Raw genomic sequence first — 12,227 nt, 5'->3', positions numbered from 1 at the left:
CTTACCTAATGTAAAGTGCTTTTATTTTTTTATTTTATTTTTTTTTGTAAAGTGCTTTTAAATTATCTTCCTTAGTCTGAGTACTTGTCTCTTATGCTCCAGTTTGATACCAGAATAATCCTTATTTCTATGCTGCAGGTCACATTATCTAGGTATCTCTAGACTTGGGCCTGGTCTTTTTGCTTTGGTCTCCTTGTTAGGGGTCTGGATTCTAGTTTGGGGGTTTATTATCCTTCATAGTATGCTCTGTACTATTGTAAAAATTAGCTCATTTCTGTTTATTCTTAAGGACTGACTGATAAAACATGCTCAAAGACCTACGGATTATGGGGAATGGAAAGGCATAAAAGATAGAAATTAATAATATTATGAAACAAAAACACAAGAGTTCTCTCAAGACAGCACATGATAAATTCCATAAAAGTTAACCAATCACAATAACTTCCATAAATCATAGTAAGGAGAGGTCACTATTTACGATGATACGAAAAGGTGAGATTTCAGATGGGCACTAAAACATGGATAGAATCTGGATGAAGGGAAAGAACAGGAAGTAAAGTTACAACTCCAATAAAGTACAAAGTGTGTACAGCACAGAATAAGTACAGCAGCCTGGATCTACTTTTATGAGAAAGTGTGTGAAAGAGAAACAGCAGTAGGTCAGCATGCAATATTTCCATTTTCACCCATAAATAGTACCTTGATGATACAGCTAAAAAAAGAAAACAGGATATCCCACTTTTATATATTCAGATGAAAAGGTATAGCTCAAGGTATCAAATAAATCTTGAGAAACTTACTTTTTATCATCAATTTTTGTAATGTATTCTCAGCCACTGGAGTGGGTAGGGGACTAACAATGTACTTCTTTGTTTTGAATTGTTTGAATGTTTCCTAAGAGACTTAATCAAGTAGCATACTTTAATGATGCAGGACATATTAAAAAATAGTAATTGTTTGGGATTTTAATCATGACTCCACCACCTTACTTACCAAATAAAAATTTATTGCGAAGGCTCTGTTCTACAAATATTTATTATGAAGACTCTGTTCTGAGCTCTGTGGATATGTGAGCAAAACAGACTAAGTCCCTGCCCTCATGGAGTTTACATTAAAAGCTATCTGACTGGGAAAATTACTAAGTTTTGACTCACAGTCTTCTCATGTAAAATTGGATGATTATTACTGATCCTATTAAAAGAATATACATGTGTATATATTCACATACAATGTAATATATTTATATGTATTTACTTATATATAATTATGTATTATATATAAATTGTTTATAGATATTTAATAGCATCTATTAAATAACTGATCACAAATCTATTAATTATCAGATGTTTACTATATCATGTCATGCTTTTATTATAACTGGCTTAATTTTCATATTTCATGTACATATTTTGTCTCCAACTGGTTAGAAGAATGTGGTAAAGAGGAAAGGGAGAAAGAATCTACAATAATTACAAGTCCTGGTTTCAACACTCAGTTCCACCATTTACTAGTTACTGATCCTAAACAAAAATGAGCCATCTGTGCATCAGTTTCCTTAACTATAAAATAAGTATAAAACTATTTGATCCACTTACCTCACACCAGGATTGTTACAGGGAATATATAAACAACCTCAAAATGTAAATGGTTAAGAAGTATATAAATTAATGCTAATGTATCCCCATCACATACCAAGCTCTGTGTCTGAAAATTACAAACAGCTTTTGGAGACATGTATTGGAAGGGAGAGTACAAGAAGTTGCTTCTCAAGTAGATCAAAATTACTTAAGAAATAAACACCTTACACAACATGAATCATTCTTTTCTTTCTCACCACAGGATCACACCTTGCTATCTAGAAATATGTTTGAAGAATACCAGCTTAATTCTGCTATTTTGCACAATTCTAGAAGATTTTAAGAGAACGGGTATTTATTAAGGAAAAATGACATCCGTAACTAAGACCATCAGGTATATAGTTGTGTTACCTAAACAAGTCTGTTTTTGTGTTAAGTGCTTTCAATGGGAACTGAGACTGATGAGTGAAATGAGACAAGAAAGAAAGAAGCAAAAAGACATACATGATAAGGAAAGAAGCAGAAATAGTAGGGGTGTTAAAGAGATAAAAGAATTAAAGAAAAAAGACAAAGGGAAAGAGAGATCTTAAAAATGAAACAACAAAAAAAGAGGTTTCTTCCTTGATATAAGAAAAAAAAAGAGGCAGAGATAAATGAAACAGATTTGAAAACAGAAAAAAGAAAATGCACACATACATGAGAACAAAAGCAAAAAGTCTTGGTGACAAGAGAAAGAGAAAATAGAAAAGAAAGTACAAAACTTACAAGACATGTCAGAAATAGATGCTTAATCTGTATATATCATAGGCATATAAAAGAAACTTTTAGAAGAAATAAAAAAATACCTATAGTCACTTTTTGTTTGCATTTTGTCACTTTTGGTTTGCATTTTATATAAGTGAATTTTCTTAATGATTTGTATATTTCAAAAACTTTAGCAATTTTTTTTTTGAAATCTGGGTATGAGAATTAATTTTTTTTAACTGTCCTAAGAATGGTGGTTGACAAACTGGGTCATATAATTAGAAAGCTTAGGATAACCGATCAAGGTGACATCACACCCCTTATGCAGCCATAGGAAAGAAAAGCAGTAATACAACCACATCAGGACGAGCAAGCTACTTATTGATTCCAATCTAATCACTGTTTTTGTTTTTCAAAAAATATATCAAATAGTGAGATGGTTTTCAGAAATTTAAATACTCCAATCTGACTAACATTTGCTAGAGTCATTGTATGATGAGCTTTGTGTATTCTTGGTCTGGATACCTTTTTGGGGTCTTGAGAACTTACATGCTGCTTTCATACTGCTTAACTGCCCTAACTTACTCAACAAACTAACCTATAGTCTTGAATGTTTGGAGCATAATTCCCAAAAATATAGTGATTATGCAATGAACTAGAGTCAAGAAAATAATTTAGAAAGTTATCTCTTCCCATCAAAGACAGTATGAAATATTTTATTAGTGAGCTTTTAAAGTAAATGTAAAAATAGCTCAGATTGAATAATTTGAAACTTTACTATCTTACAATATAATGTATAAAGTGTTAATTTGTCTATATTTAAATGTTCTGAATTGCTCACTTTTAAAGAACATATCAATTTACTATTTTACTTACCAAGTAGTATTTCTGACATGCTTTACTATTAAATTCTATTTCTAGGACCCATAATAAAGGCTTTGGAAATTGCATAAATCTGTCTCATATATACAATACACAGTATGTACATCAAGTAGAATGTGTCGAAGTTCAAATAAAATTGTTTGTGCCCCCTACGAATTAGAACTCCTTGGGCAGCACTGCTCTAACGATCCCATGCTGCTAGCATTACAAAGTGCAAAGGTTCACTGGGTAAGAAAAGAGCAAAGGAGGGAGTTACCTCATTACACTATCCCTAAACTATTCTAGTTTAAATATTTATTAAGATATTAATTACTCTTCCTCCCTCCATCTGCCTTCAGAAGTTCAGCTGAAACACCGTGGATGGATGGCTGCTGGTAGGAAGAGAATGTATTAAAACCATTACCACCCAAGATGAAGACTGATGTTTTGTATGGTGCATTATTAATCGCTTTTGAGACTTAAGTAAAATATCACACTGAAATAGAATGACGTGTTTTGTAATGCTGAATAAAAAAACAAAACATTTCATCCAAGTTAACCACCATGGGATATGTATGGTTAAAAATTAATTTTCTTTTAAAAAAGAAAAATAGTATATATGAAATAAAATACAAATAAAGTAAAAAAATAATGAAGGAAAGTAATAATTCTTATTACTTACTCTGATATACAGCTGCATCATTTCTTTTTCTCTCTGGGGGTTACGATACTTTTCATAGAAATCACGTCGCTTCTTTGTTTCTTTAGAGACTTTATCTTTTCTTTCCCGTTTTTCTGCTGGTTCATCTGAACTATCAGACGATGACTGTACATGTATCTTTGGCTTTTCTACTTCAATATAGTTTTCATTGGGATTCAGTACTATTACTCCATATCCTTCCTGTTTTGAAAGGAAAGAAGGCAGCATAATTTAGAAACCTTCTCAATTCGTAAAAAAATCTGTAAAATTTCATAGTGATTTAATATAGTTGCATATTCACTAAAGTATTTCTTTATAAAAGACTATACTTTTAATTTTTCTAATAAAAAGTTATTTGTAATTGTTGGCCTGTATTGTTTATATAAATAAACAGATTATTTGTAAGAATAAAAAGACAAAACTGTGAAGAATATAATGGTTACGTTTTTTAAAAAGTACTTCAGATCTCTCAGGACCCCCCAAATAATTGAAATACATGATCAAATAGCAAGTAAACTTTCAAACCACATTAATATTTAAAAACCTATTTTGAGAAAATAGTCTCTTTGAAGTTGAAATTAAAATTTCACACCATATTTTGTTGGATTTTCTTTCCTTTAGAATTGCACTTCAATGAGCATTTTTTTATTTGTTTGAATTCAAGAAAGAATAAGCAATTAAAGAATAAATGCGATCTAACACTCTACAGATTTACATATCTATAATATCAGAAATATATAATGTCTACCTGTGCACCTTTTATTTTTTCCCACCTCTCTTCTTTCAGAAGGCCACACAAATCATAAAGCAAAATAATGTCCTACTATAATACATGGAAGCAATTATTTAATCCTAAAATTTCTTTCATTTTTAACTGCCATACAAATTTATCTTTCTTAGTAACCAGTCATGTCCCAAAGATTAGACTACAGCTTACTGAGCTTATACCTTCTTTAAAGTTTTAAAAATATGCTTTCCTGTCTGACAATTCTAGCAAGGCAAACATTTCTATGGTTATAATTAGGAAACCTTTTGGTATTTATATTATTATAACTGATGGAATAATCAAACCATGGGAAATAGAGAATAAACAATTTCCACTGACAAGCATGTACAACGTAAATTTGTGAAGTTATTAATATATTCTATTTTCTATTCATTTCTGTACTGTGGGTGTCCCAATTCTGCCTTGTAAAATCCTGTAAGGTCATATTTTAAAAATGTATTATATTATAATGAAAATATGTAAGAGCTATGGAAAATAAAGCTTGAAAAATCTCATCCTTACAAAAAAGAAAACTGAATACTTTTTCCAGAACTGTAACTTTAGAACTACTTCAAGTTTAAAATTTAATTGTTTTTTTTTTGCCAAACGAACCATAAGAAGTAATTTTTTTTAAAGTGATAGCAGTAATAACAATACTATTAGCATAGACTTAATTATCTTATTTTAAAATATGCTACACTGCTGCACATAGTTGGGTTTTTTAAATAGTTGATTTCACAATCTACATAAAATCTTCATTGGGATTTTTCAATTTTTTCCCCCAGTTGATATTACTGTCTAAAACCTGATATGGTTTGCTGATTGTTAAATTCATTAAAGTTGGGATTTTAGTGAGAGTTCTATTAATTAAGATATAGTTGTCTCGCACATATGAAAACTATATAATCACACATACCAAACTGATTAATACCACATATTCTTTAATACATCTTCAAATAAAACTTAAATAACCTCTTTCATCAGAAGTTATAAAATATCTTACAAATTTAAAAATTTAAACATTCTACATCAAAGCATGTGATAAAGATTTTTTTTTTTGTTTTCTTTTTAAGTATCTTAGCTGATAAGTCAAAGTTTTACCAACAAAAGATATTTTATTTGGTCCTGCTTTATTCTAATCTGTATAGCTATTCAAAAGTCTTGTAATTCATTGTGATCACTGTCAGGTAGACAGATTGTCACTTGGTGATTTTCTACAGTTGGACACACTTGACTAGTTATTAAAATCACATTTGAAGGAAGTTCCTACCCCTCTTGCTTGTGCCTCTTACAACTTTTCACGCCCTTCTCAAATTTCAGCCATAACTTCTCCTCCCACCAAAAGTAAGTTAAAGAACACTGTTGCACTCTGCTAAACAGGGTGAAATAGAGGCATTCATACACTGTCTCTGGTGTAAGGAACGTAGTCAAAAAAGGTCACCATAGGCCAAAAAGAAAATTGCCTCCTTACTAGATTCTGTACCGTGAGTAAGTGGTCTCCTGTCATGTTTCTTCCCTGCCTTCTCTGAGTGAATTGAACTTTAAACACACACACACAGACACACACACACATACATACACACATATGCACATGCATAGTCTCTCATACTCACACAAGTTAGAAGTAGCAAACCCAAAATAGAATCTTAGAACTCTTAGAGATGAAAATAGTGATATACTACATTTTAACGATATTGTGAAAAACATCAAACTCATGTAACAATTGATAGAACATGAGCATCATCACTGTACCATGAATGAATTCCAAATAAAGGTAAACTCTTTAGACAAAATTTACAGTCACTAGAATTATAAAACTGTTACCCTAATTTTTAACTTAATCACTCAATAAAATATTTTCATAATACATTTACTTGAGCAAAAGTTTTTACTTCAATTTTTTGAAATCATTGATTGAAAAATTACTGTGCCTACTTGATTTCAAATGGACTCTAAAATTTGGTGTGTCCTATCTACATAAGTATAAAAAACAGACACATATAAATCATCAAAGAAGTAGTATTTGTCTAAGTTACTGATTATGTAACTGAAAATTACATGATTCATTTGTCCAATTTTATAGACACAATGTCAATTTTTCACCGCAGCATCAACTGATGAAAAATGATCCTATTTTTAAATCATGAATATATAAATCAATTAGAGAATTTTTAGCATTTAGATTTCAACAATGAATGCTGCTCTTTAAACACCTGAATTATTTAGAAAATATTTTATCATTTAGATATTTCATACTGCCAATTTAATTAATGGAATAACAATCAAGAAATATTCAAGAACATTTTCTGCAGAAATGAGAGCTAATTTTAATAAATGTCTTTGTTGCAAATTCAATTACCATTCTGTGAAAAACTTACATTTTTCAATTAAAATTTTCCTGAAAAATTAATTAATGTGATATTCACAGAGACCATTAATAACCATTTTATAATGAGAAAGAGAAAACTGGAGGAACAAAATAAAGTTAACCTCCCACTTACATGCTCTAACCACAGATATTTAGGAAAACTTCATTTTTTCCGTTTTTTCTGTCACATATAAATATTGTCCAAAAATTCCTTTATATAATAAAGTTAAAAAGATTTTTGCCATTCAACATTGACACATGGAAACCAAGGTATCAAGGAAAATAGTCAAAGTAAAACAGGCAGATAATATACCAGTAGTTAAATTTAGCCGTTTTAAATGCAGTATCAATTTATATCTTAAAAAATCAGAATGTCACTTTAAAAATTAATTCTCTCTATACCCAATAACTCAGGAGACACAGAAACAGAAATTCTAGTTTGACCTTTAACAAATATACCCATAAAGTTTACAAAACTTTATAAACCAGGCATCAGATATAATATCATAAAAGAACTGTGTACCGCCATTCTAATCAGGCCTCCGTAACTAATGCTTATAACCTTAAACATTTTATATTGAAGTATCCATTTTATATTTAATTATTCATGCTAAATTTCTCATAAGATGAAAAGGCAGATCATCTCAAACATACATGGAAATTTCCATTATTTTAACAAGACAAAATGATCAAACTGATTATCTAACATACTACAATTAAATAAATAAAACTTCTGGCATCTTGCATAATGATTTACCAAATCAATTCCAATACCCAACATTTCAAGAGACAAAGCATATATAAAGTTTTTAATTAACTCTTATGTTTGAGTGCACAGACTAGAAGATCAAGAAAGTGATCAAGAGGATAGATAATTTGTTTCATGGATCTCATTCCATTTTCTATTCTTTATAGCTGTAACTATAGCTTCATTTTCAGAACTGTGTTTATAAGGTATAAACCATGGACTCTATCAGAAACCCTCCAAATTTTATTCCTAGACATAGCAGTTTATTCAGCACAAGGGCTTGTTGTGATTTAAACAGAATACAGAGGCCTCTAGGCGTCCTTTACTTTGAAGTCTATAGATGCACTTACTAATAAATAATAGTTCATTTATCATTCAATCAACAAATGATAGCTTAGGTCAGAGGTCTAAAAGAGATAGGTGATGCCAAACACAAAGAACCAAAGTGGAAACTGTGCTTAAGAAATTAAATCAGAATAGAAATGTACTTGTCAAGAAGATTCTACAAACAGATAAAATGTTTAAATGTCCAACCAAAATCATAACATACTTTGATCCAATAAAATGTTGCTAAAACTGAAGATTTATCCAAGTTAATTTGCTTGTTAATTACCAGTTATAAGGAAAATAGGAGAAAATTCTACATCTTTTCAAATCTCTTGTGGTTGGCTAAATAAAAAATCAGGTGAAAGTACTCAGCCCTGCCAATACTGCCAGCCACATGTGACCAAAGAGGTCAGGGGCCAAAGTAGAATCCTTTGACCGATGGGACTGTCCATTTTGGTCTTCAGGCAAAGCTCTGTAAAAGATCATTTTACCCAGATTTACCAATCATATTTTTAAAGTTCAGCATTCTATCTGCTTGGTTTGAAAAAAGAAAGGTACTCATCCTCAAGGGAAATGAAACCCAAAGCGTTTTACGTACACACTACATCTACCCATGGTTAAAACGGACAAACCACTGTCCATTCATCTTTTCTAAAAGATGTATGTTGTGTTTATTCTCATCTTTTTCACAACAAGGGTATGTCTATGTCACTGTTGCAACATTCTAGGTGCAACAGTGAGATGAGGTCATGACAACCAATCAGAAGTCACTAGTGAAGCGTTAAAGTAAACATAGCTGTTGGAGCTGCAGCTCTGCTTGAAAAATGCCCCCTCCATTATTTCAGCAATTTTCTCAAGACGTGACCTGGGACTGAAACGCCTAAAACGTCACTTGACTCCGTTTTGTGCTTCCTCCCAATGTGCATTTAGGTAACAGCACCCTGCTAATATTTTGTAAAATGTTTGTCACGACCATGCTTTAACTTCCAGCTCCCTAAATTCTAATGTCGTGTTCCATGGTATAAAAATACCATAATATAGACCAACATAGATTATTCCAGTAAGTTTCCAACTTCAAATAGCTCATCAAGTTAGTCAGTAAAAGAAAACATGCCACAAAAAGTTTTCAGAGGACCACCTGTTGTCTATTATTTTTACATAGCACTTACTCATAAATCATAACACAGGGTAATTAATCAAGCTGTCAAAGAGAAGGTCAAAGGTTATATGGTAGAGTCAGAAGGTCATGCATGGGCTGATAGAGGTCAGGGTCACACTGCATTCCTCATTATCAAGTTGGGATGAGAGACGGCCCAAGCAAACAAAAGTGAAAGCAGATGGAGAAGTGAGTGGATAAAAAAAAAAAAAAAAGAAAATTTCACAAACAAAAAGAAAAGTGAAAGAAGACTGTCAGCTGCCTTCAAGTAGAGAATAGAAGAGAAAAGAAATACACTGAAATGTGCTCAAAGGAGCTCAAGAACATAAAGAAACTACAGTTTTATTAATTAAATAAGTTGAATATAACTTTTCCTGGCCATTTTATTAGTGCATACTAAGCAACATTAGAAAATACATGTTTACCGTCTCTATACCTTTTCCAGCTAGTGTGCTCAAGATAAATTAATGTAAAGGCAGAGAGTTCCAAGGATAAAGTATGATTACAAAAAAAACCCCCAAAACAACAAGAAAAAAACACCCCCCACAGAAAACCCCACAACTTATAATAAAAGGATTTTTTTCCTTTAATATTGTCTCTACATTATAACATAGATGTGCAAATAGTTTTAGCCACAGGATAGACAATTTTTAAGTATGATACAAAGATATCCACAAATATAAATGCATCATAAAAGTCCTTTTGAATAACAAAACAGTTATAAAATATTCTATTATTATGCTGGCCTGAATCAGATGCAGAACACTGTGCAAAATTAGCTGTCACCCTTTGCTCAAAATCTTTGTTAATCTCATTTTGAATGTTTGCAGCTTTATCAACACATGCATCAATGTCAGCTCCTTGGTTACTGAACCGCTGTAGTTGGAAGAAGATATAATTAAAATGTTTTGGCACAGAAAAGGTGAAATTGTATCTTCCCTTGTTCCCTTAGGAGTCTGTAAAACATGAAGGATGTATTGACAAACACACACTCCTTGTCTCTGGTTCTGACATCCCAGGTCATCCAAGTGCTATTTATTTTAAAACATTCACTTTGCACTTATCTATATTATCGCCAGATCTGTTTCTAACTTTTCCTACGTTTTAGAACACTGTGATGCTTAAACACCACAGTTTTTTCTTCTGATCACCAATATTTTATTAAAGCAGTCCATAAATTTACAATAGCATCATAAAAAACATTTACCATTCATTATCAAGGATATAAATATGATTTAACACTACAGCATTATGAAATCTTTTATATTCTTTGCTTTTCATTCTCATAAAGAAAACCCACAAACATACACCCACACACGTTTACACATTAAAGTAAAAAGAAGTAACAAGTTACAACTGTTGCCTGTCAATGACAGATCAAAGTCCCTAAGTGGATATAGGGAATCTTACAGACACACCTCCCTATTACATGGTCCCAAGCAGAGTTGGATAGAAAACTTATGTTCTGAAATTTACTACTCTGCATGATAGTTATGCTTTATTGTTTTTAAAGATTTTATGTATTTATTCATGAGAGACACAGAGAGAGAGAGGCAGAGACACAGGCAGAGGGAGAGGGAGAGACAGGCTCAGTGCAAGGAATCTGATGTGGGACTCGATCCCAGATCCTGGGATCGTGCCCTGAGTCGAAGGCAGACACTCAACTGCTGAGCCACCCAGGTGTCCCTGCTTTATGCTTTAGAGGGCAAAATGAAAGTCCAATATTCTCTTAGCTTCCTACTAAAATCCATTACAAAACTGTGTATATATTGTAGCTATAGATGATAGGCTCAGGGTCTTTCAAATCATTATCACTTTGACTCAATCATATACCAAGGAAACATATGGTAAGTTTTTAAGTTACTCTTAAAATCTACTTTAAATCTATAATACATAAATCATTTTATCTTCAAATATGTCTCTTTTCTCTTTTTTCCTTCAATTAAAATAATATGTTTAGAATATTTTTGTTGTTTTTTCAAGAAAATATATGAGTGCCTTGCTTGTGGTTCTAGAGTCCACTTGCAAGTGTGAAGACATAAAGAAGGATCCCAAGTATTCAATGAGTTAATAATTTGTTAAACACTCGTTTCATACAATGAATATTTAATAAGCAGCTACTATTAACCAAGCACTGTGCTAGATACAGCACTATACCTATGAGTCACCTTTCATTTTACAGTATTTCCATTCAGTAGAAAGTTCCAAATAGAATTAAGTACAAATCTCTAAAATGTTTACATGAAACCATTTTATTCTTCAAGAGAAAAGAGGAATATGAAAAGGCAGGGAAAAAAGGAGGGAAGTATTATAAGATATTCCTAAAACCAATCTAGCTACATTTTCAAGGATAGTTAACCCTAAATGGTAAGCTATGCTTGTGTTTGTATTAAATAGTAATAGTTAAACTTACTCTGTCACAATGAAAATGCTCTGCTTGGGGTTGTGCGTGTATGTGTGCACATTGTATACATTCAGATATTTCAATGAGTAAAATCATTTCATAATCTAAGGGAAAAGCTTCTATACATATCTACCTCCTAATAAACAGGTGCAACTGAGTACAGCTATGAATTTCCCTTCTCACAGTGACCTATGTCAGAAGATTTCCTCATACTTCTTCTGCTAAATAATTTAATTACTTATGAGTTATGGTTTCTTTGTAACCTTTTAAATGACTAACTCATTAAAATGCAAAAATATGCAAAACATGATGTCACCAGGTCAAACAGCTGTGTTGGTAAAATTATGGCTGTGAATGTCCCCAAGAACATGAAAATATTAATAATTTATATTGCTCATTAGATGGCAAAAACTCTTTAAACAGATTTAGAGACAGATTAATTTTATAATCACAAAATGCTACACTACCTCATGGTAACAAATCTTTCTACCATCTGTGACCCTTTGGTGTACATAAAACATATAAAAATTCACAATGGCTTAAAGTTTTTGCATCACAATATGTGTATTCAGGGGA

At 31.6% G+C, this 12,227-nt stretch overlaps 1 protein-coding gene across 11 annotated transcripts in view; it reads right to left on the bottom strand.

The window, feature by feature from the left end:
* FAM172A (family with sequence similarity 172 member A) overlaps positions 1-12,227 on the bottom strand; it is a 425,633-nt gene that overhangs the window by 239,612 nt on the left and 173,794 nt on the right. For all 11 annotated transcript variants that reach the window (XM_038532335.1, XM_038532336.1, XM_038532328.1 and 8 more), the window contains one exon: positions 3,865-4,083. In XM_038532335.1, the coding sequence (XP_038388263.1) occupies positions 3,865-4,083 (219 nt within the window). The remainder of the gene's footprint in view (positions 1-3,864; positions 4,084-12,227) is intronic.

Source organism: Canis lupus, chromosome 3 (genome assembly GCF_011100685.1).
Source record: "Canis lupus familiaris isolate Mischka breed German Shepherd chromosome 3, alternate assembly UU_Cfam_GSD_1.0, whole genome shotgun sequence".
Lineage (NCBI taxonomy): Eukaryota > Metazoa > Chordata > Mammalia > Carnivora > Canidae > Canis > Canis lupus.
The sequence above is the reverse complement of the archived record's forward strand: the minus strand, read 5'-3'. Positions and strand labels throughout refer to the sequence as shown.